We start from the raw sequence: 25,623 nt of genomic DNA, 5'->3' as shown, positions 1-25,623 counted from the left end.
GAAATAACTACTGCAGAGCAGAATAAAGAAAAAAGAATGGAAAGAATTGAGGACAGTCTCAGAGACCTCTGGGACAATATTAAACACACCAACATTAGAATTATAGGGGTCCCAGAAGAGGAAGAGCAAAAAAAAAAGGGACTGAGAAAATATTTGAAGAGATTATAGTTGAAAACTTCCCTAATATGGGAAAGGAAATAGTCAATCAAGTCCAAGAAGCACAGAGAGTCCCATACAGGGTAAATCCAAGGAGAAACATGCCAAGACACATATTAATCAAACTATCAAAAATTAAATACAAAGAAAAAATATTAAAAGCAGCAAGGGAAAAACAACAAATAACATACAAGGGAATCCTCATAGGTTAACAACTGAACTTTCAGCAGAAACTCTGCAAGCCAGAAGGGAGTGGCAGGACATATTGAAAGTGATGAAGGGAAAAACCTACAACCAAGATTACTCTATCCAGCAAGGATCTCATTCAGATTTGATGGAGAAATTAAAACGTTTACAGACAAGCAAAAGCTAAGAGAATTCAGCACAAGCAAACCAGCTTTACAACAAATGCTAAAGGAACTTCTCTAGGCAGGAAACACAACAGAAGGATAAGACCTACAATTACAAACCAGAAACAATTATGAAAATGGTAATAAGAATATACATATCAATAATTGCCTTAAATGTAAATGAATTAAATGCTCCAACCAAAAGACACAGACTGGCTGAATGGATACAAAAACAAGACCTGTATATATGCTGTCTACAAGATACCCACTTCAGACCCAGGGACACATACAGATTGAAAGTGAGGGGATGGATAAAGATATTCCATGCAAATGGAAATCCAAAGAAAGCTGGAGTAGCAATTCTCATATCGGACAAAATAGACTTTAAAACAAAGACTATTACAAGAGACAATGAAGGACACTACATAATGATTAAGGGATCAATCCAAGAACAAGATAGAACAATTGTAAATATTTATGCACCCAACACAGGAGCACCTCAAAACATAAGGCAAATGCTAACAACCATAAAAGGGGAAATCGACAGTAACACAATCATAGTAGGGGACTTTAACACCCCACTTTCACCAATGGACAGATCATCCAAAATGAAAATAAACAAGGAAACACAAGCTTTAAATGATACATTAAACAAGATGGACTTTATTGATATTTATAGGACATTCCATTCAAAAACAACAGAATACACTTTCTTCTCAAGTGCTCATGGAACATTCTCCAGGATACATCATATCCTGGGTCACAAATCAAGCCTTGGTAAATTTAAGAAAATTGAAATCGTATCAGGTATCTTTTCTAATCACAACGCTATGAGACTAGATATCAATTACTGAAAAAAATCTGTAAAAAATACAAACACATGGAGGCTAAACAATACACTCTTAAATAACCAAGAGATCACTGAAGAAATCAAAGAGGAAATAAAAAAATACCTAGAAACAAATGACAATGAAAACACAATGACCCCAAACCTATGGGATGCAGCAAAATCAGTTCTAAGAAGGAAGTTTATAGCAATACAATCCTACCTCAAGAAACAAGAAACATCTCAAATAAATGACCTAAACTTACACCTAAAGCAATTAGAGAAAAAAGAACAAAAAAAATCCAGACAGTCTCTTCAATAAGTGGTGCTGGGAAAACTGAACAGCTATGTGTAAAAGAAAGAAATTAGAACACTCCCTAACACCATACACAAAAATAAACTCAAAATGGATTAAAAACCTAAATGTAAGGCCAGACACTATCAAACCCTTAGAGGAAAACATAGGCAGAACACTCTAGGACATAAATTACAGCAAGATCCTTTTTGACTCAACTCCTAGAGAAATGGAAATAAAAACAAAAATAAACAAATGGGACCTAATGAAACTTAAAAGCTTTTGCACAGCAAAGGAAACCATAAGCAAGACGAAAAGATAACCCTCAGAATGGGAGAAAATATTTGCAAGCGAAGCAACTGACAAAGGATTAATCTCCAAAATTTACAAGCAGCTCATGCAGCTCAATATCAAAAAAACAAACAACCCGATCCAAAAATGGGCAGAAGACCTAAATAGACATTTCTCCAAAGAAGATATACAGATTGCCAACAAACACATGAAAGAATGCTCAACATCACTAATCATTAGAGAAATGCAAATCAAAACCACAATGAGGTTTTACGTCACACTGGTCAGAATGACCATCATCAAAAAATCTACAAACAATAAATGCTGGAGAGGGTGTGGAGAAAAGGGAACCCTCTTGCACTGTTGGTGGGAATGTAGATTGATACAGCCACTATGGACTACAGTATGGAGGTTCCTCAAAAAACTAAAAGTAGAGCTACCATATGACCCAGCAATTCCCGTACTGGGCATATTCCTTGAGAAAACCATAATTCAAAAAGAATCATGTACCACAATGTTTACTGCAGCACTATTTACAATAGCCCGGAGATGGAAACAACCTAAGTGTCCATCATCGGATGAATGGATAAAGAAGATGTGGCACATATATACAATGGAATATTACTCAGCCATGAAAAGAAACAAAATTGAGTTCTTTGCAGTGAGGTGGATGGACCTAGAGACTGTCATACAGAGTGAAGTAAGTCAGAAAGAGAAAAACAAATACATTATGCTAACACACATATATAGAATCTAAAAAAAAAAAAAAAAGGTCCTGAAGAACGTAAGGGCAGTAGAGGAATAAAGACACAGATGTAGAGAATGGCCTTGAGGACATGGAGAGGGGGAAGGGTAAACTGGGATGAAGCGAGAGAGTAGCATGGACATATATACACTACCAAACGTAAAATAGATAGCTAGTGGGAAGCAGCCGCATAGCACAGGGAGATCAGCTCGGTGCTTCATGACCACCTAGAGGGATGGGATAGGGAGGATGGGAGGGAGACACAAGAGGGAGGAGAAATGGGGATATATGTATATGTATAGCTGATTCACTTTGTTATACAGTAGAAAATAACACACCACTGTGAAGCAATTATACTCCAATAAAGATGTTAAAAAAAAAAAAAGCAACATGTAGGGGGATCCCGAAAAAGCTCTTACCTCTCCTGAAGTCCTATGGGCTTCATTTTGAAAGGAGAAGGGCAGACAGAGGTGGTGGCTTTGATCTCAGGAGTGTATTGGCCTTGAGGGTCCACGACCACATTCAGTATCTTTGGAACTTGCTCAGGCTGGACCATACTGTTGGCAGTCTTGGCCTCAGACTGTGGTGGCTGTAATGCAATGGGTGATAGGTGGATCTCCTGATTTTTCTCTTTATCTTGTCTCAGGGAAAGCTGAAATTTTTCTTTTAATCTGTAAAGAATCTATAGAAGGAGATATAAAGGGTTCCTGTCACATTTTTTCATGTTCAACAACAAAGTATGATCTCCTCCATCCCAACCTAGAAGACAAACCAAAATAAGGTTTGATGATAATACAAGTAAGGAAAGCTTTCTAGGATGATTTCTCAGTTTTATGGTATTTAGGACTTTCCTCAAAAAGATATGCTATTTGTTTCTAATTATGGAGCACAAACATATTAAATATATACATACATGATCTACTCCTCTAATATAATTCAAAAGCAAATATGGCTAATTTTATAAAAGTGTCAGATGCCAGTTTGATCACATGTAAGCTCTTACTCAAAATGACTGAAATGGAAAACTTATGGAAGGAATAGCCATGAAATGGGGGTTTGTGACATGTATAGAAACAGATTTGTATCCAGTACAACATGTAAGAAGAAAGTCTTGCAAAGTATTAACTAAAGAATAGTAATGCTATAAGTCACAATTTCTTAATGTTGGTAAATATCTGCATTAGTCATATATTAACTTGAGTATCTGGTAAATACTTGAAAAAAATCAAATTTAGGATATGTGTCAAAGAATAATTCGGGCAACCAGCATTTCCTTTCTTACCCCTTGCTCCTTTAAATTTTTAATGCATGTAGAAAAACCACAAAAGTATCATGTTCCTTCATTCTCAGAGCTCTTTCTGGAATGGCTAATTCAATCCAGAAAACTTTTAAACTTTTAAAAGAATTAGACTGACTTTGCTGGGACACTTCAGTGGACCAAATTGTGAGGCGAACTAAGTTTGCCCTTCCTGTCCTCAGTCTTCCCTTTTTATAAGCCTCTCCCCCTTTCTTTTAAAAATACTTATTAACTGTTATATTTTTATATTTTTTAAATTTATTTTTTTCATTTTTATTACGATATAATTGACATGTAACATTGTACACGTTTAAGATGTACCGTGTAATGATTTCATATTTTTTCTCTTTTCTTGATAATAACTCCTTTACTCTAGTTCCTACAGAGAGTAGATGTCCTTGTGTTTCTTCAAGTCTGTTCTCAGGGAGGTGATTTGATAAGTAATTCACATGAGGCGGTGACTCAACCTGTAATCTGCAATTATAGCACTGATGACAGCAGCATCGTAAAAAACCTTAGGCCAATCAAACTCCCCTGTTTAATTTCTGGAGTCCATTAGCTGAATGACTGTTATTTTAGGGGAGAGGGCAGTCCTGGCACTTGTCAGCCACATTTACTCTAACTAGACTTGAGGCTAATTTTTCCTTTCCAATTGCCTTTAAATTCTAGTCACCTCTATATTTGAAATCTTCTGAAAATATATGATTGAAATATATATTTTTTCTTGTTAAAGGATGAACACTGATGAGAATTTATTTCAGGAAAATTTTAGAAAATATTTGTCCAGTATTCTCAGAATATATTGGTAAAAAACACTCTGTTTGACAAAATATGATTATAAAAAAAATCAGGATGAAATAAAAACACAACAATCTAAGATGAGGAGGTATCAGACTGAGATTAAGAAGAAAAGAATTCAAAGAACTGAAAACTCAGCAGCAGGGTGTAAATCTTCTTTTAAGCAATAAAGAACAGAGCTGACAATGCAGAAAATAGAGTCGGTGGTGGATATGGCAAAGTTGAGAGACTGTCTGGAATTTATAGCAAAGGATAAACAAATGAAGATGAAAACAAGAGAAAAGACAGGATATGGATGCCAGAGAAGAGTCATGGTAAATAATAAACAAGAATAAATGAGAGGGAAGCAAGTCATTCAAAACTATTTTTCAGTGCCCACTTACGTTATGCCTTGTGTGAGGTACAGGGTATTCCGTTGTGAACAAAATAGAGTGTACCCTGTTCTTATGGAATTTAGGGATATGGAATGAAAAAAGTTCTTAGTTTTATATTTTTTAAAAGTGTGTCAATTGAAAGAAGAGTAAATGTGAGAAGAAAATCGAGCAATTTTTGTGACTTGAGAAAAAACGCACATTACTGAGGATGCATGAACCCCATACCTAGATAAATTGATGTTCATGTGAATAATGCCAACAGAAAGAATTTCTCAGATACACAGCATCTCAGAAAATATATTACCTGTCTACTTTTCTTGAAAAATTTTACTCAAAATCATGAGAAATATGACTCAGAATAAAGAACTGAAGAGGTAGAAACTAATATGAAAGGGAGCTCTGGAATTATTTAAACACAGAATGAAAATGAAATTTAATTATGTCTCAGTTCCAACATCTCAGGTTGGAATAACAGTAAAGAAGTTTGAGGAAGGCAGAGAAATAAAAAATAGGGGTGAATGTATGTTAAGTGACTTTTTAGTTAGGGATACAGAGGGAATGGGAGAGCGGTCACTAGAGGTCCTTCTGACCTAATTATACATTAAAGAAATTGCAGTCTAGCTAAATAACGTTTAGCTGCTGGTCCAAAGTCAGCAGTTAGCCGTGGCAGAGCCAAACTCAAAGGCAGCTCTGCCTTGCAGGCCTGATCACTTCTCACCCCTTGACCAAGAAGACCAAGAGCATGTAGCTCTTCGCCACACCATCCTTCTTAAAGATTGACTCTGAAATCACATTGGCTGCCGATGTGATTCTCACCACAGGGTTTCAGCAGCACCAAATCTGAGTATATCTTTTGTACATTGAAAGCTCTCTTTAAGGAGTAGCACTCTATGAACATATAAGGTGTAACTAGATATGCATATTAAAATACTGAAGATGAATACCCTTACCCCGTGCATAATGCCTAAGGATGGGGAGGTTTTTTCCAACTTACTGCTTCTTTTCAGTTTCTATAACCCTCAAAAGGCACTTTGCCGCCATTCTGCACAAACAAAAACCACACTAGAACAATATCAGTCAGATGACACATCTGTGATAAGCTAAATACCTAATTACTAAAAGATGAGGCAATTAGAATTTAAGGTGGGACAGTTTTTTATTTTTTTAATTTTAAGCAAGTTATTTTACTGAATGAGAAAAACAGACATATCTGTAACTTTACAAAAATATATTTAATAGAAGATAATGCATATATTGTATATTCTAAGTTTTTCCCATCTAACTATAATATGTAAATAAAACATTCACTTGCCTGTTTACATTTGGGTTTTGGAGAAGCATATTTCACAAATGGAAATCAGAAAGCCAAGGAAATGTCGACCTTCTCCCTAGTTCCTGACAGGTGACTTTTATGATGATGTTAGTGTAAAACTAGTTCAAGTCCAAAGTCCTTCTTTACCATTCGCAAGCTTATGTTCTTGATGGAGAACCTTTGCCACATAGTTTACAGTCATCTGTTTACTTTATCTCTGCTTAGAGGTCAATTTTTTAATCTATATCTATGTAATACGTGTAAAAACTGATTTCTACATCTTTAATTAGGGAAAAGCAGAACTTGGAGAATATACAGTGCTTCTAAGACACTGTTTAAATACTCAGCAGAGAGATTTGGGCTGTCTGACAAAATGTGGAAAGAATTGGAGAGGTTGCTACTTGGCAATAGAGCAGTTGTCATGAAATAAAGCTCTAACCGAGTGTTTCTCAACCGGCAGGGATTTTGCCCTTCAGGGGACATTTGGCAACGTCTGGAGACCTTTTTTGGTTGTGGTACTGGGGTGTGTGCAGGGTGCTACTGGCATCTAGCGGGCAGAGGCTGGAGAAAATGCTAAGTACCCTACAATACACAGGACAGCCCCTTTCCCCCCTAACAGAATTATCCAGTCCAAAGTGTCAGCAGTGCTGCTGTCAAGAAACTGGTATAAGGGACCTTAAAAATAATCTGGTATAATATCTTCACTTCACATTTAAACCCAGAGCGGTTGAATAATTTATGGTAGGTTAGAAATGAGGTCTAGGATCCGGGCTTCCTGACTTATGCCTGTAACCATTCTACTCTACTGTGACTTCTAAATCCCCACAGCCTTCTTCCCAACTTCTTTTCCAAAGCCTCTGGAAAAGTGATGTCAGAAATTTTTCTCTGCACAGATCAAGACCTGGAATATACCATATGCATGTTTCTCTATATGAATGCACTTTGTTTCCAAACTTAACCTAAAAGCTACCATAGGAATGGCAAGTCTATATATATATATATATATATATATATATATATATATATATTTTTTTTTTTTTTTTTTTTTTTTTTTTGCGGTACGGACTGGGGCACAAACCCGTGTCCCCTGCATCGGCAGGCGGACTCTCAACCACTGCGCCACCAGGGAAGCCCGCCAGTCAATATTTTTGACTTTCCCTTTAAGAGCTTGTTTCAGTCTTGGGATGCAATAGAGTCATTTGGTAATTTGAAAAAAGAAAGAGAATGGAATATTGAATGAAAGGATCTGTAAAACTCAAAACTATAGCAGGAGAAAAAAATAATAGCAGGAAGAAGAGAACCAGAGAAACACAGAAATGAGACGAAGCTAAAAAAAAATCCTATAAAGTTATTTTGCAGCTTATAATTTTCATTAAAAAAATCTTATTAAGTTGTACACCTTAAATTTACAGTGTTATATGTCAAATATATTTCAATAAAAAAACACATAGGTGGGTAACACACAAAACATCTGTTTGGATTAAAATATGTTCAAATCTCAAAATGATGCCGCCAACTAACAGTCATAGTATTTGTCCTTTGCAGTTGTTTATAGTTAGTTCTGAAATAGTTCATTCATCCATTTCTTTTAGTTTAAAAGTGAATCAATTGTTACTACGTTCCAGAAACAACATTGTGGATGCAAAGATAGCACACAATCCTCGCTTTTGGGAGTTCACTGGCTTCCAGAAGAGAAAGTTGGGTAAAAATGATGTCCAGTACCAGATACTAGGTGCAAAAATAGAGATGTATCAATAGCAGGTATGGTGTGGTACACATTTATCACCTCTGTCTGGGTTGAATGTCTCTGATTAACACAGGCATTCCCATTTATTCCTGGACCCCTTTGTGGCCAGAAATAGATGTTCACAAGATAGTGTGACAGGACTGGAAGAAATTAACAGTGTGGCTCCTTTATACATGAGATCACGGTAAAGAGCCCAGCCTTTTAATCCAGATAGACTTGGGTTCGAATTCCAACGCCTCCCCTCAGACACCCACACACATATACCCACCCACTGCTTGTTCTTGGTCAAGTCACTTATATTCCCTGATTCTTGGTTTCCTCTTCAGTAAAATTAGGAAACTAAAATACATTTAAGTGTTTATACATAGGGCCTATAATTAATAATAATGTATTGTATATTTAAAAGTTCGCTAAGAGGACAGATCTTACGTTAAGTGCTCTTATCACAACACAAAATAATAATAATAAATAAAGAGGGCAGGAGGAAACTTTTGGAGGTGATATATATGTTCATGACATAGATTGTGGTGATGGTTTTATGGGTGTGTGCTTATCTCCAAACTCATCGAGTTGTTTACATTAAACATGTACAGCTTTTTGTATGTCAATAAAGTGGTTTTAAAAATACATTGTTTAGGGCTTCCCTGGTGGCGCTGTGGTTGAGAGTCCGCCTGCCGATGCAGGGGACACGGGTTCGTGCCCCGGTCCGGGAATATCCCACGTGCCGCGGAGCGGCTGGGCCTGTGAGCCATGGCCGCTGAGCCTGCGCCTCCGGAGCCTGTGCCCCGCAACGGGAGAGGCCACAACAGTGAAAGGCCCGCGTACCACAAAAACAAACAAACAAACAAAAAAAACATTGTTTAGTACCAGGCAGTAAATTTAGTACCAGTAAATGGCAGTAAATTTAGTACCAGTAAATGGCAGTAAATAGAAGAAAATAATCATTATTATTGTTATTATTATTTTTCTTATTATTGAGAGGGTTGTATTTTGAGCTATTATTATTTTTCTTATTATTGAGAGGGTTGTATTTTGAGCTAAATGGTTTTTATTAACCAGAAAAAACCTGAAAATTAGTTTGAGACATGCCTACTTTGGTAAATGGTTCTGTAAACAAAGCGTTTCAGCTAGGAATCTAGTCCCATTTTCCTCAATCCCTAGGAATTATATATAACATATTAGAAAAGTATGGCTATTTATGTCCACCTTTGACATGCATTTTCTTTGTGATGCTTGGGCTGTAGTAGGTAGTCTGCTAAAGAATTTCCTGCCTCAGCTATCAAGACCATGACTAGAGAAACTCTTTGGATGACATGTGAATGGCTCTTCTATGGGTCTAACAAGAAGAGCTTTTATTGACCCAAACAGCTTTTTTATGTGTTTTCTAAAATTGCTTTTCAGTAGCAATCTGGTTTATAGACAGCTCTACCTACATTCCATAAATACCTTTGCACTTGTTAATAAACCTCTAAGTGCACTGAAGATCTAAAGTAGTTGATAAACGGTGTTCTTTCTATTATTTATTCCAACGTAAGGACTAATTCTTCTTAGTAATATATTCTTCCACCTAAAACAGACTGAATGGATTGGAAGTTGCCCACACATTTTTTTTTTGGAAAATTGTGTTTGTCTATTTGTTGCACCACCCACTCTACATTCACATTTGAGAGGTGCTAAATAAGTCACACATTTGAAAATGTCATGCATGTCTAATTTTATGCCTGGCAACACACATTTTTTCTTAAATTTTAAGGAAAGTAAATAATATGCCACATTTCAAAAAACTTGCCAAGGCTTATGTTATTGTTACAGAGCACATAATCCTCCATGACAGCAATTCACCTATATAATTTCATAATAAAACCACATGCTTTTCATTTCTATGATATGAGAAAGCTTGGACACAAATAATGGCATTTGATCTTTCATAAACATAATTAATGCCAGAGGGAAATTTCTGAGTTATATCTTTTCCTCTGCCATGAAATCAACAAAATTATGGGAAACAGAAACCAGAATATACTTGTTTGAAAATCACAAAAGTGATAGTATAACTATTACTGAGAGATCCAAGGAAAGACTTACTTTAAATCAAGATCAGTATCATAAACATTTGAACAAGTACAAAGATAAGCTTATCTTAGAGAATCACATTTGACTAGTCCCTAAATGTGAACTGTTTACTTGTCAGTGGTTAAGCTGTATCAGATAAATATAACTTCATCTTAATCCTGTCTATTAGGTAGTATTTATTTTTCCATCAATATTAATTCCTTTCTGTACTACTGGTTCCCCTGCTATTTTTAAAGTGACCCTTTCACATTAAAAAGTAAGAGAGTGTTTGAAATATATCATCCTACTACTTTCATTTATTCAAGAACTGTTGGAATACAAATCAAAATGTGTTTCTTTTCTTTCACTGCTCGCCATCTCCAATGCACTCCTCTCCCGGGAAATGGAAGCACCACCCATCCAGGTAGTCAGTCAAATAATGTAGGAGTCATCCTTCATTTTTCTCTTTCTTCCTCCCAGAGAATCAATACACAGCAAGTCCTGTCAGTTCCACCTGCAAATAAATCTCCATCCTTCACTCCTCTCCATCTACACCACCACCCTCTACTCTGGGCCGCCATCATATTTCTCATCAGGCTAATACAGTAGCTGCCAGAAGGGTCCTCCTACTCCCACACTTCACCCCAAGCTCTGTCCCCAACCACTTGCCACCAACAGAGACCACAATCTTTTAAAATACACAAATCAGATCACATCGAAACTCTGCTAAAACACTCAGCTTACAGCCTTCTCCTGGAAACCAGCGAGGCCCAGCTGCCCCACCTGCCGTATCCTCTGCCAGGGAGCCCCTTCCCTACATGTTTGTATGTCTCAGATGTCTCCGATTGCTCCACTACCTATTGCTTCAGCTCACTATCATCTCTTCATGGCCCTTAAGGCTTTTGAGTTTCTACAAAATTAATAAACTTTATTTTTTATTATTATTATTTTTTATAATGCTAATTATATGACCATTTCTTTTTTTCTTTTTTTAAAAAAATTTCTTTATTTATTTTTGCTGTGTTGGGTCTTCGTTTCTGTGCGAGGGCTTTCTCTAGTTGTGGCAAGCGGGAGCCACTCTTCATCACGGTGTGCGGGCCTCTCACTATCGCGGCCTCTTTTGTTGTGGAGCACAGGCTCCAGACGTGCAAGCTCAGTAGTTGTGGCTCACGGGCCTAGTTGCTCCGCGGCATGTGGGATCCTCCCAGAGCAGGGCTCGAACCCGTGTGCCCTGCATTAGCAGGCAGATTCTCAACCTCTGCGCCACCAGGGAAGCCCCTAAACTTTATTTTTGAAAAGCAGTTTTAGGTTTACAGAAAAACTGATCAGAGAGCACAGAGTTCTCATATACCACCTCTCCCATAGCTCCCTCAGCAACTTTCCCTGTTATTAACATCTTGCATTCATGTGGCAGACTTGTTACTATTGAGCCTACACTGATATGCTATCATTAATGAAGTCTAGAATGTAGATTAGGGCTCACTCTCAGTGTTGTACATTCTATGGGTTTTGACAAATCTCTAATGTCATGCATGCACCATTACAGTATCAAACAGAATAGTCTCACTGCCCTAAAAGTCCAACTATTCATCCCACAGCTTCTGGCAACCACTGATCTTTTTACTGTCTCTATAGATTTGCCTCTGCCAGAATGTCATATACTTGGAATCACAGAATACGGTCACTACTTGATTTTAAAAAATGTTAATGTAATTATTGTCTGGGCGCCCCTCTGGACTATAGGACTCATGAACACAGGGACCTCATCTTCTTGTTCCTTCCTTTGTCCACAGGGCCATCAACAGGCTCACAGAGAGCCCTCTGCAGGAATTCCTGGATTGAATGAATGGATGAACCTACCTACCAGCCGAGTAGGGAGCGATCACCTACACACTTCTGAAACATTCCTTTCTCAGTTTGTTCTAGTAACTTTGGAGTAGCCTTATTTAGATTTTTGAATTTTACATGGATGTTTTGCAGACACTGGGAAAGGAAGAGTTAGTTGTTCCCTGGCCCCAGGTAGTTGAGGGTGTGGCTACTACAAGTCCTATTACTTTTTTGCCATCAGTCTGTCAGGCAGGAGTTCATCCAGTCATGGTGGATACAGGGGCGCTCCCTGAGTTGGAGATGCAGAATCTGGAGCATATCTAACAAGTGAATGGCAGCCTCTGCACTGTCTCTCTCAGCCCTCTAGGACTCACCAGCTGCTCGGGAATCTGCTTTCCCACTTTCCTCCTTGCCTTTGCTCTTCTGAATTGTAAGTATTTACTCCCTGAATAATCTCTGTTTTTATCACTCTGTATCCCTTTCTATCCTTCCCTTCCTTCCAACGTTCCAAGCAGAAAAATACCCTAATTGTGACTTATGAGAGGGAGGACAACACTTGAGATTCCCTTTATTTAAAAAAGAACCACATATTTTAAAACATAATTAACCATAACAAGGAACCACACCTTCTCTACCTAAAAAATGCCTAGAGGTCTCTGCCAAAATTTCCATAAAACCTCCAACTTTCATTAAAATTCTTTACCCTTAATCTCCACTATTTAAGATATAAAAATCAATTTTCTTACTCAATTCTTAAATTATTCTTTTGTTGATATTGTCACAATTTTTAGAAATCTTCTCTCTTAGTGCCTGGCCCATAGGAGATGCCTCTAAATTCATGATAATGGAAACTTTAGGGTGAATGGGAGCTTGCTGCTTTCTGTATTTTAGATTCTAGGAAATATGCCCATCTTCACCCTATTCAAGGCCTTAGTTGTTTTAAATCCTTCGAGTTGAGACCCACTCAGCCTCTGTTTTCCAAACGGAGCCCTAATCTTTCTAACATAAACCTCCTCCAGGAGGAGGAGCAGAAATAAACAAAATCCGTTAAGACACTTAGCAACACTGTTGCTTGCGGGAAGAGTAATTAGCATGATGTCTTTGGGGGGGGGGCTTTTAAAAACTAAGGAAGGAATGTTTTTAAAAATGTGCAAAGTTAAAAAGAACATAGCACACAGGAAGAAAACATATTAAAACCCATCTGCAAACTTCAAATATTTTAAGTTATATCACAGAATTTTCAAAAGAATAGGAAAATCTTATCATTCTATTGGAAAGGTAACAACTCATTCAGTACCAAAGAGCACTGCCTAGTCTAGTGTGTTTAGGTTTATCTGGGGTTCTATATTTTTAATATGAAATATACTTTTAAAGTCTTCATATCTATAATTTGTAATTTACAGAGCTACTTGCAGTGTATACTTTCATACTTTTACATTATTCATTCACCTAAAAAATTAATTGATTATGGATTGTTTAGCCCTTTAGCCTATAATCGTCTCCTTTTCATGCCTGGAATTTCATATATTACTTTCAAGGCCCTTTAAAAATAAGAAAACCTTATTTTTACTTATTAAGAAGTAAGCTTGCCCCAAGACATATTTCTTTATAAAAGTTTTCCCAAGTTGCATAAAGATAATATAAAAGAAGAAATAAAGCAAGTCCAAAGTGTACCCATGAGACTTAAATGGCTTTGAGGATTCCACTGACTTCGGTAAATCACTTTCTTAAACTTCGTTCTCAGGGTTGATCAAGTTACGAAAAGCCTCAGTACAATTACAGCCTTATTCTGCAGGTCAGAATCCATAATTCCGTAGGTTTTCCTTTAGCTATCACTCTGCTGTCAGATGTGAAATATTCCCAACCTAACAGGCTCATAGTCTTGCTTCTGTTCTCAGTCTTTTCAACATTCTTTTGAATGGCAATATATCCAATAATATTAAGCAGTGGGCTCAGTAAAGATAAAATATATAAAGAAGCAAACTTACCATCAAACACGTTACTATAATAACAAATATGCTGAGAAAAATGACAACAGCATAAAATCCTTCTTTGCTCCAGATTTTGTCCGCTTCATGCTGCCCTTGTAAAACGTTTTTCTTTGAAAGCAAAACAGAAAGTCCGATGTTAAATGAGAGCTTGAGGAGACTGGCGTTCTTATCAGACACTAAACATATTTTCAGCTTGATTCCATTCAGTGTAGTAGAACACACCTACATGCCCCGCTGCCAGAGCTGCTTCTCAATCTGATCTAAGACATTGGATTGCCGTTCTTATACGTTAAGACGTTATTTTATCTCCTGCACAGGAACAAGCATGCCCGACATGGCATATCCGGCCCTAGGCTTTGTGAATGTCCCTCAAGGACTCTCTTGGAAACTACCTGGTTCACAGGTGAGAGAGTTCTGTTCTTTTCTGTGCTGAGGAAATTGTTTACGAAGCTCTCCTTACTCTGCTTTCAGGCTCCTCCCATAACATCAACACCCTGCTTTACGTGCTGTAATACTGCTTTCAGCTTTTAAACAGAAGTGAAACAGGTGCAAACAAAATCTCACGATGCATCAATAAACAGAGCAACAATGTCGGCATCATTGCCTTTTTTTTTTCTTTTATGAAATCTTTTTTTAAAAATGCAGTCTATTTTGTCAAAATCTGATTAATGTACCACTTTAACCACATAAATTGTTAGGATTTTATATCTTATTTTAAGCAACAGGGAACACCAGAATGTCCAGAATTATTTGGCACTAAAAGGGAAAGCAGTTTTACTTTAATTTATTTCTCTCTTTGTTTATTTACTTAGCTTACTATTTGAGGGGTGGAAGGGTAGAGAAAAAGCATGAATAACATGTGAATGAGTGGTTTAGTTTTATTTTACTCATTCTTTTTAAAAAAGCACATCTACTAAAATCACATCTTATAATAATGTAATGAAATTTAATAATTCAGTGAAATTTATAGATTTATGCTTAAAGAAAATTGAGCTTGAAACCAAATGGTCCAAAATTAGGAAAAAAATATAAAGGCTAAATCAAGTCAAATGCTCCCACTCATCTAAAATTACATTTTGTTGGAGTCTGCTTTTTCCCCTTTTGGTTGAGATGTCTCTAATGATTAAGAAAGCCTTGAGAAGCATGATAGTGAATGATGAAAGGCCACATGGAGAGTGGCCCTGGAGAATGAGAGGTCATCTTGTGCATTCCAGCGTCAGATGAATTCCCAGCTTAATGTAACCCCTGGGATGACTTCAGCCTATACTATGTGGAAAAGAAGAACCACCCAGCTGATCCTAGTCAACCTACAGAATCATGAGAAATAAACAGTAGTTGTCTCAAAAAGAAAAAAAAAAAAAAGCCTTCAGCGAAACCTGTACTTGTAGGTGTCTGAACTTGGAAATCATTGTTAATTATTTTTCAAGACTTAAAAAAAATGCATTCCACATTTGTAACCTAGACAAAAAGAAATATTTGCCTTGAAAAATATTTTATGAAAACTTTTATCCTGAAACTCAAGCGAGTCTTGGTGGGGAGTTGAACAAAACAGAATGGAAAGGATCTTTGAGTTCAATTGTGGTTACAATAACTATGTGAGGAAGATTTCTATTGCTTGAAATAGTTGAGTTTCCATTTCCTTTGCTTGTAAAATATAGATATGCTCACTGTAATATCTTGCCTTCTTTAAGACATAGACACATTTATAGATGCAAGAAATGATTTATGCATGTTTTTAAAATACATAAATGGTAAGTTGATGGAGAATCTGAAAATACTTTCTTGATGAAAGGAGTAGAAACCAATATGTCCTGAAAAGGAAATCTTGGGTTCAAGTGACAACGTGTCTTTTACTCATTGACCTTAGTCAGATCATATTTTATTCCAATGTTTCTGTGCACATAGCTGGAAACTAATAGAAAACTCTTGTAGAAATCAAGTATAATATGGAAATGAGTTTTTTTGCAGGCAAATAAATAGCATCTATTGCTTGCTATAAAAGCAAACCACTTAAGCCTTCAAGTAGGCAGCATAAATTTGTCAAATTTAAGTGTGAGGATCTGAGCTTTAGTTCATGTAAAATTTGGATTAAAAAAGAAGTGGTTAGGTGGGTGGAAAGAGATTTTGTGTTCCTAACCTGATTTGGTTCATTTCTTGTTTTCCTACTATAGTTCCACACCTCCTGGAATACCAACAGGTTCCTTTCTGCGTAAGACAAATCTATTTTGTTTTCTCTTTTAACCAAAGCAGTAATGATGGAGGAATTAACCTCCCACACCTCCATCCCCCGCCGCCAGTTAGAAAGACACATGTTTAGAACTCCTAGAACTTAGCCACTGCACTTTCTTGGTAAATAGATTTCCTTCTGAGTCATGCTAGCCCTGCTGAGCACTACTATATTTGTACAGAGATCTAAAAACCTTGATAAGGGCAGGGTAATAAATGGAAAAGTTTGTAGTTAAGATCCCACAAGTCATAAGATTGTAATTCACAAGGATCTCCAATATAACCTTTGTATAAGGTTAATGTGATGCCATTTACATTTTGACAGGGGACTGAGGGTTCAATAATTCAGAGGCTCCATGGCTGGGTCAAACCAATGCGCTGTATCATCTTAACATCTTATGTCACAACAATATCACTTTCTCTTTAGCTTTGTGACAGTGAAAGAAGCTGCTGGGTTTTGTTTTGTTTGATTGTATAAAATTTGGGCAGTTTCTGGTAGTGATAGCAATGGCTTCTCTATATCCTGTTTAATAATTTGATGTACTATAGTTTTCTTTTCTTTTCTTTTTTTAAAACCAATTCTGACCCCAAATGCTGAGAGAGATGATACAGAGACTTTCAGAGCTACATCTCTTTAGAGAGATGGAGCACACAGAATAAGAATAAAGTGGAAATGTTATAAATTAGCTGGTTAATTAATTGATTTAGGCAGATAAGTGAGTTGTATTCTACAACAATATGGTTTTGTTAGATAAATGCCAAACTTCCACTGTATCATGCCCAAGGTAAACAATTCAGTCTGAGAGATCTGACCCATGTTAACATTGATTGCATTCCTCCTCGGCACTGTATGGCTAGGACTATATAATTCTTTAGACTGCTGGCTAATGTTTAAAGGAACAATCACTAAACTCGTGGATTATGATTTATATTTATTTGGTATGATTTTTTTTCTCTTTGTAAACATGCCATGAAAGTATCAGTCAGTACATTGTCCTGTTATTTAAAGAAGGTAACTTCCTCCTTTGAAACATAAGACCTGCGAAACTGTGGTAATTTGCAACTGAACAACAACAAAATCCTAAAACATTTTTTTCACTATCATTGCAGAATGTACTGCTTCAATAGACATTTAATTTTGTAAAAACATCTAAAAATAGAAACTAAAACAATGCTTTAATTTTATTTCCCTGAGATTTAACTTATTAGGCAAGAGGAAGTCTGGTTTTTAATTTTTAGGAGCATCTTATTATAAAATAATATTTGAGGTCCTCCAATGTTCCAGGTACCATATATAAATATATAAAAGAAATAATGCCTTTGTCTCTCAAGAAACTTAAATTTGAAGTAAAAATAGATGAATAAGCAAAAGGAAATCTCTATTTGGTAATTGTCTTTGTTTCCCAAGAGTCATTTCTGATTTAAATAAAATCAAGCAAATAAAGAAGTGGCAACGACAAAAAACACACCCTTCCCTGAAAGTAATTAATAAAAGCGTAGGAAGAGATGCTTTGAGACAGCATTCACCATGTTCTGTAATCCACGTAAAGGATGAAAACCCCAAATACCAATATTCCTTTTTTTGTTCTGGTAATAAACATGTTACCATAACAGAGCTATAATTTGGGGATAGAAATGTGAAAGAATGGGTTGAAGCATAAGCTGTTATTACACATTTACCACAAATGATGAATAAAGAAGTGGGAAAACTCACAGAATACCTATCAGCTTAAACAACTATCAACAAATGCTTTTGCAGCACCTCTTGGACTGTATGTGTCTGAAGCTCCCTCTGCGGGCCTGTGCACACTGCAGATGGCTCTCTCCTGTCTGCAGTTAGAGCTTCTGATCAGAGGGTGCCGCTGGGCCCATTCTAGAAGTGCCAGAACAAAACGCTCAAACAATACACCAGTCCCTGATGAAATGCTCCTTATATCCAATTAAAATACTTCCCAGTCTCCTGTAATATAATAGTTTCTAGATTCTAGATTTCCTAGATTTTTAGATTCCCATAATTTTATAAGAAAATATCGTATTTTGATCATCAAATACACTTTCATTATTCAAATGCAATACAGACCTGTGGTCTATTGAGGGCTAATAGTTCTGTGACAGGCATTCAGGCTAAGCTCCTTGCCTTCACCAGTCTGAGGTGTGTTGGAGGACCCCCAAATACTTGAGTTTAATTAATTTTTTGGTATGGTGAGCTTCTCTTGGTCCGCAAATCTGGATGACTCACTAAGCTGTCATATTCCTAAAGCCTTCAGAATGGCATTTAAACTCAGAATAAAGCAACAGGATGAAATGCTTATATTATTCACTGAAAGCTTATGGGAAGCAGAATAAATTAATCTAATGGCCTTTTTAAATTTTAAAGAAGACTTGTCCAGAGCAAGATGTGTGCAAGTCAGTCTGTGAGGGGCTTGAACTATGGGCATGGAGTTTGGTTTGTTGTACAAAAGGGAGCCCCTTCAGAGTCACATGCAGGGAGGGCTGGGGAGGGGTCTGGGCGTTTAAGCTCATGTTGACCTTTCTCCTGGTCTCTCTGAAGCATGAAGTGACCTCTTCTTTCTCAAAACTCCCATGGCACAGTGCGGTTATGTTATCATAGCCCTGTATTTTCCTTATCTGCTTGTCTCTTGTTGCCTTATTAGGACTCATTGAAAGCAAAAATCTTATTTTATTTGTTTGTGTATTTGTTTGCTTATTCATTTATTTTTCTGACTTTGGACACCACCTAGCCCAGCGCTTGGCTATTTGTATGCCTAATGTATGCCAGGCACTGAATGAAGGCACTGAAGACACAGATAAAATGAAATGAAATGCTCTCAAGGAATGAGAGTGCAGAGATGGACATGATGGCCAATGTCTGGTAAGGGGTTTTTGTACTAAGCTCAATGAGAACACAAAGCCAGCGCCCACATCTGTGGAGGTACAAGGGAAGGCTTCACTATACAGTGGACTGATCCTGAAACATGAAAGGTGCACAGATGGACCAACGTACACAGAGGCATGGAGGGAAGAAATGGTGTGGGGTGTCCTGGTGTCTATTAAGTTTTGGAATGGCTGAAGCATAAACTAAGAGAGTGTTGTTCAACAATGATAAACTCAGCACACAAAGAACCATATACCATATTAAGATATCCAGACTTGATTCTACAGGATTTAGGAAGCCAAAGAAGAGTCATGACGTTAGGAGGGCATGGCCAGATTTGTTTTTAGAAAGATTACTCTGGTGGCAAGAAAGAAAACACTGTGTGCATGTGTGCATGTGTGCATGTGCACATGCGTGTGTGAGCTGGGGTTGGCAGCAGAGAGAGTAGGGAGGGAAGCAACACTAAATGTAGGAAGACCAGTTGGAGGTTGTTATTACAGTCATGGTTCAATGATGAAATACATTTTCATTCTGCAGTCAAATTACATTTGTTCAGTGCCTACTCTTTGTGAAGATTTCCATGTATTTTTTTAAATTTAAAAATTTTATTCATATTTCAAGTTTATAAGATAAGGGCTCTACCCATTTTTCCTTTCCTTTTCTTTTCCTTCCTCTCTTCCTTCTTTTTCTCCTTCCTTCCTTCCTTTCTTCCTCCCTCCCTCCATCCCTCCCTTACTTTTTTCCTTCCTTCCTTCCTTTCTTTTTCTATACTCATTTAGGATATGAAGAAACTGAGGTTGATACTATGTAAAGACAGACTTAATCTCACAGAGATTAAATCACCCAAGGTCACACACATTTTAAGTGTTGGCTGTGGGATTCAAGCTCAATCTTGTACCAAAGCTTTTTATACCATACCTGCGGCATTTGCTGTAATGAGAGGCAGTGCACTTTACTGCAAAGGGAAATAGACTAGGAATAAGGTGTCTAGATTTTAAATATTGCTTTATACCTCATTTGCTTTGTCACCTTGATGAAATCACTTAATTTCTACGGGCCTTACTTTCTGTATCTTTAAAATGTTCACATGTGTTCCCTCAAGGTCTAATTCTTTGATTCTGTGAATTTAATTACATATGTTTGGGATGATGTTCATTCTAGCAAGTTTGGAGTGGGATGGAGTAGGTGAAGTAAAAAAGAGACTGGATTTATTCAGGAATGAGAGTATTGGAGTGGTGGGGGAAATCTGAAAAGTGCCGAATTTAGAGAGCACTATGAAGGAGATATTCATAGTTCTTAAGACTGGGTTCCTCAGCAAAAGAAAAATCAGATTTCAAATTAATCCCAAGGTAGTGGAAAAAAGGGACCATTTTGACAATGAAGACAATGAGGAGTAAACCTGTTGAGGAGGAAAGATTTGAGGGTGTTTTTGGGGACACCCAAAATTCAGTAAAATTCAATAAAAGTAATCAATTGACAAATATACCTGAACAGCTTTTCTTCTGGACAATTTGCTGGATAAGTCAAAATAAATTATAAGGCCATAAAGATGGAGAAGAAAGTGTCAAAAAGTGAAACTTTGACATGAAAATGAACTTCCTTAAGGAAGAAACATACAATATGAAATCAGAGAATTTTGACCCTTAGGGAGATTTTTATATTATCAAATAACACACGATAAACAGCTTTCATCTCAAAGCCTCCTAGTATTGGGTCAAGTCATGCTAACTGTGCAAATTTTTAAATGAAATATTCCATGAAACAGCCTACCTCAGGGGAGACTTCTGTAATTCCAAACTGGGATAAACTTTGATGCAAAACATTGATATTAAGTGAACGCAGCACTTCCTCAGATGGCAGAGCCTCAGAAATTCCTGCTTTTCGGTTTATGGGAGACACAAATAGTTCAACACTGTTCTTCTTTCCCTAGTAAAAACAGATTATTTGTATATGTTAATAGACATTTTAAACAACTTTGGGAAATATTTTTGCCTTTCTTCTAGAAACATTAAAGAAAATCAGAGCTTTAGAATCCTAAAAGACATCTTGGAGATCACCTTTATTAGGTATTCCTGGTACACTTAATATTAACAGCCCAAAGCCCGAAATCTTCAAATGGCCTTCTTTCAATTAGTTGACACCTCTAGCTTTGTAATTTTATATTTTATTCGAGGCTGGTTTATTTTCCATTCGGTATTGTAATTTTTGAGATATATTGTTCAGATGTTTCCCGAGTAATTGTGTTTAAAGAAGCATTTTAAAATCAATTAAATGAATTAAGTAAAACCTGATTTAACAGTACAATTATTAGACATCACCACCCCATATATATATATTTTTATAACTTGTATTAATTGAAGGCTGGACTAAGGAAGGTGATGCTGTCTTTGAAGTTGCTTCCCTGATCCTGTTCTTCACCTTAAATATGTCACACTTTTAAGATCTATTGTTTGGTAGAAACAATGTTATGCAATGATATCATGTTACTTTCCTATTAGTATGACCTCATTACCTGAAACACAGAGAGAGGATTTCTTACCTTAAATGGCTGATATGCCACATACCCATAAAAAACAAACACTACACAAAAACGACACTGCCTTTGATAGATTCTCTTTGACAACTTATACAAAGCACTTATAAAAGAAAATTGTTGTTAGTCTTTTCTTTTTGATACATGGGGTTTCCTCCTGCTAGAAAATTTTCTTTCTTTTTTTTTTTTTTTTTTAGAAAGTTTTCTTTTAATGCAATTTATCAGAAGTTCAGCCACGTATAAAATGGAGTACTACGAGTCATCCAGGAAAAATGTTTCTGTGTTTGCAGTGAACAACAGACAATGACTAAATATTGCATAATACTGATGTGAAACATGTTTATAATAATTTAAATAGTTTATGACCTAACAACAACAATAGTAGGAAGAGAGCACTTGTTTTGCGCTTGTCATGCTCCCATGTGCCTTAAATCTGTTATCTCCAGGACAGAGGTATTAAGTTATTTCATTTTGTAAATGAAGGAACATTAAGTAGCTTGTCTTAGGTCATAGAGCTGGGACATGGCCAAGCTGGAAATGGAGTAGGATTTTGTGTCTGTCTCCAAAGCACACACTCTGAATCACCGTACTCCGCTGCCTCAGGTATCATCATAACTTGAACTATTATAAGAACTACTCTTAGAAATAGACATGCATAAATGCTACTAACATTCTCTGAGGATATGCATATCCCTCTCTGGGTGTGGCAAATCCCTCTTTTATCCTTTCAAAGAGCTATTACACTCTTTAAATCTATATACGTAAAAGTATATCTAAGATATCTGAGTATATATATATAAAATCTAGATCTAGATCTAAGACATCTATAATACCTCACTTCTCACTTGAGCAAGGTACACTCTGGATATAAATAACCTATTTCACTCTTTCATGGTAATGGGAAATGCTGTATTTCTTCTTCTATGCTAGTGAGTTAAAAACTTGGTTTTTTTAAAAGCTTATTTAGTCCCAGAAAATAGTTGACTCACAGAACAAAAGTTATTATGGGGATGAAAACAATTCACCTTCCACACAGAAAAAAAATGAAAAGAAACAAAAATTCTAAACCAAAATAAAAGCAAATTCTTCTCCATAGTGGGAAACGCAGGTGTTGATGCAGTATAAAACTGAACTCAAGCAGGAGCGTAAGGATTTAAGGCAAGAAGAACAAGAAGTCCTTGCTTAAGTTTCTAATGCAGGGGAAATTAAGAACAATTTTAAAACTGTAAAATGATTCTAAAGTCCTTTTTCACAGGAACCTCGGATAATTAGCTTTTTACAAAGAGAAAGTCGTAAGATTTGAATTTGCCTTTCTTTGTCTTTGCTTACACCCACCTTCAAGTGCAGATGGGAACATGTAGTTGAATGATATCAAGGTCCCTAAACACTGAGGAGAAGGGGGAAAGAAAGGATGTGGGTGATAGATCGGTCTAAAGTGAGCCTTATACAAAAGGTCCTTTGGGCTTCCTTCATCCCCACCTCAGATACCCATCCAAGTTTTCTCTCGACTTTTTCAAGGCTATTCTTGCATTGTACTTGGACTGCTGTCCTTAAGCATGGTTCTTCTTTATTCTTTATTCAAAATCCTCTGCCTATGTGTTCACTATCCTTCATCCTGATACATATATATATATTTAAAGTTATTTATTTATTTATTTTTGGCTGCGTTGGGTCTTCGTTGCTGTGCGGGCTTTCTCTAGTTGCGGCGAGCGGGGACTACTCTTTGTTGCGGTGCGCAGGCTTCTCATTGCTGTGGCTTCTCTTGTTGCGGAGCACGGGCTCTAGGCACGCGGGCTTCAGTAGTTGTGGCTCGTGGGCTCTAGAGCGCAAGCTCAGTAGTTGTGGCGCACGGGCTCAGTTGCTCTGCGGCATGTGGGGATCTTCCTGGACAAGGGATTGAGCCCATGTCCCCTGCATTGGCAGGCAGATTCTTAACCACTGCGCCACCAGGGAAGTCCCTCATCCTGATATGCTTGAAGGGATTTTAACAGATGCTGTCTGGAGACAGTGCCTTACCTGATACAGAAGGTTTCCGTCTTAGGGAGAATATTTTGGGAGTAGTATCCGGTCGGTGAGACAAGTATTTTGGGCCCTTCTATTCATACCTACCAGGATAGCTAGTCTTGAACTACGAGAAGGTTGACAAACTTTTTCTGTAATGGGCCAGATAGCAAATATTTTAGCTTTTAATTTAGACAGACAATCTGTTGCAACTACTCAACTCTGCCATTGTAGTGTGAAAGAAGCCTTAGACAATATGTAAACAGATAGGTGTGGTTTGTTACAATACAACTTTCTTTACAGAAACAGGTGTTATGCCAGATTTGGCTCATGGACCATAAAGCTATAGCATGGGTGTTCCTTATTATTGTTGATTATTCTTGAGCCCTGCAATAAAGATCAAAGCTTGTAATCTGGGAATGCAAAATGTTGGCATCTTACAATGAGGCGATTGATGTGTACTTGCTGGGGTAAGAGTCCTAAAGCCGCGGCCACTCCTTGGCGGAATATCCGAAGCAAGGTTATGTTCAGCCTATTTACATCCATTTGCAGTGTCTGGAAAATAAAAAATTCAAATTATAGTAAATCTTTGATTTTGGACATTCAGTTCCTGACGGATGACTGACCACAACAATTCCTGTGACTTTGAGAAATTCACACTCATGGTGAGTTATTGCATTTTTAATGGAGATAAAAAAATTATAGGGACATTTTATGTGAAATTTTAAATGGTCTTACTTAAGAAGACGGTATATTGTATAACAATGCAATTTGTCTAGTTATAATCAAGAATCATATGAATGATCAATTCATAAAGAATTTCACTGAAATGTGTGTTGGTTTATTTTGGTTTAAGTCCAGATGACAGAATGTAATATGCAGCCAAGTATATTTCAGTAATCCAAGCCAGAGGACATCTTTAATTTGTGTTCACACACAGTCACAGAGAGGAAGATGCTGTGTAAGTTCCATAACACCAGACTTGGCAGTTTCTCTATATAGTGATTTTGCTGCCAGTGCAAGGCAAAAGAATGAGCTGCAATAATGCATTTTCCAACTCTGGTAAAGAAGTCAATGGAACTGATGATTAAATCTAAGGTAAACAATTCTTATTCCATTGCTTGGGCAAATACTCTTAATCTTCAGGTTGTTTTGGAAAAGGACAAGTAAATATTTTAAAATTCCTAAAATATAAATCAAGTTATGCAATTAACACTACATCCTTAATTTAAGCCATGGGTGCTATTATTACATTTACAACATAAACTAGTTAACTATATATTTTCAAAAATACACCATAATCACTTGAAATAGATACTTTACAAGGTGGGGAAACCAAACCTTTATATGCACTTCTTATTTTATAATGCTTAATTCGCTAACTTGACCATAGTAGGTTATCAGTAACTGTTGGATGTCTGCAATATCATTTTTTCTATAAAGTGAGGCACACTTCTATGTACACACTTCTATGATAAAGAGATTGGCTTACAAGTATAATCTACTATAGTGTAAGAACTCTCAGAGGACCTTCTCCCAGTATGCTGTAGAAGAAGAATAATACTGTTCCAATAATTTATAGTTTTGTTAAGAAATAATAAATCCTCTATACATAAAGTTGGTACAAAATAAGTGATTGGAAACTGGACCAAATACTTATTGCTACAGGAATCAGAGGGAGTTGGGGAGGTCAAAAGAGGTGTAATGGTTCCCAGTCAAAATGGCAGACCCAGCTAAAGCTCTAGACTGTTATTGTACCTTAGGATCTTTTAATACTTGCATAGGGGCAGGGGCCATAGAGCTTGGTCATGTTAGGCAGCTGGAACTGGACTCCTGGCAAAAAATTGAGATCCACAAAAGGGAAGAGCTATTGAAAATTCTACCCAACACCCCAACTATAAGGTACAACTTGCTCCTGGGAGGGCAA

General features: G+C 36.8%; 1 protein-coding gene across 1 annotated transcript in view; it reads right to left on the bottom strand.

Annotated features, from left to right (window-relative positions):
• PTPRR (protein tyrosine phosphatase receptor type R) overlaps nucleotides 1-25,623 on the bottom strand; it is a 290,101-nt gene that overhangs the window by 94,660 nt on the left and 169,818 nt on the right. Inside the window, exons 3-6 of the mRNA XM_060112268.1 lie at nucleotides 24,138-24,251; nucleotides 20,933-21,088; nucleotides 14,059-14,169; nucleotides 3,083-3,345 (exon numbers count right to left, since the gene is read on the bottom strand). Coding sequence (XP_059968251.1) covers nucleotides 3,083-3,345; nucleotides 14,059-14,169; nucleotides 20,933-21,088; nucleotides 24,138-24,251 — 644 coding nt within the window. The remainder of the gene's footprint in view (nucleotides 1-3,082; nucleotides 3,346-14,058; nucleotides 14,170-20,932; nucleotides 21,089-24,137; nucleotides 24,252-25,623) is intronic.

This window comes from Mesoplodon densirostris, chromosome 11 (assembly GCF_025265405.1).
Source record: "Mesoplodon densirostris isolate mMesDen1 chromosome 11, mMesDen1 primary haplotype, whole genome shotgun sequence".
Classification (NCBI taxonomy): Eukaryota; Metazoa; Chordata; class Mammalia; order Artiodactyla; family Ziphiidae; genus Mesoplodon; species Mesoplodon densirostris.
Note: the sequence above shows the minus strand (reverse complement) of the source record. Positions and strands in the feature narration are given on the sequence as shown.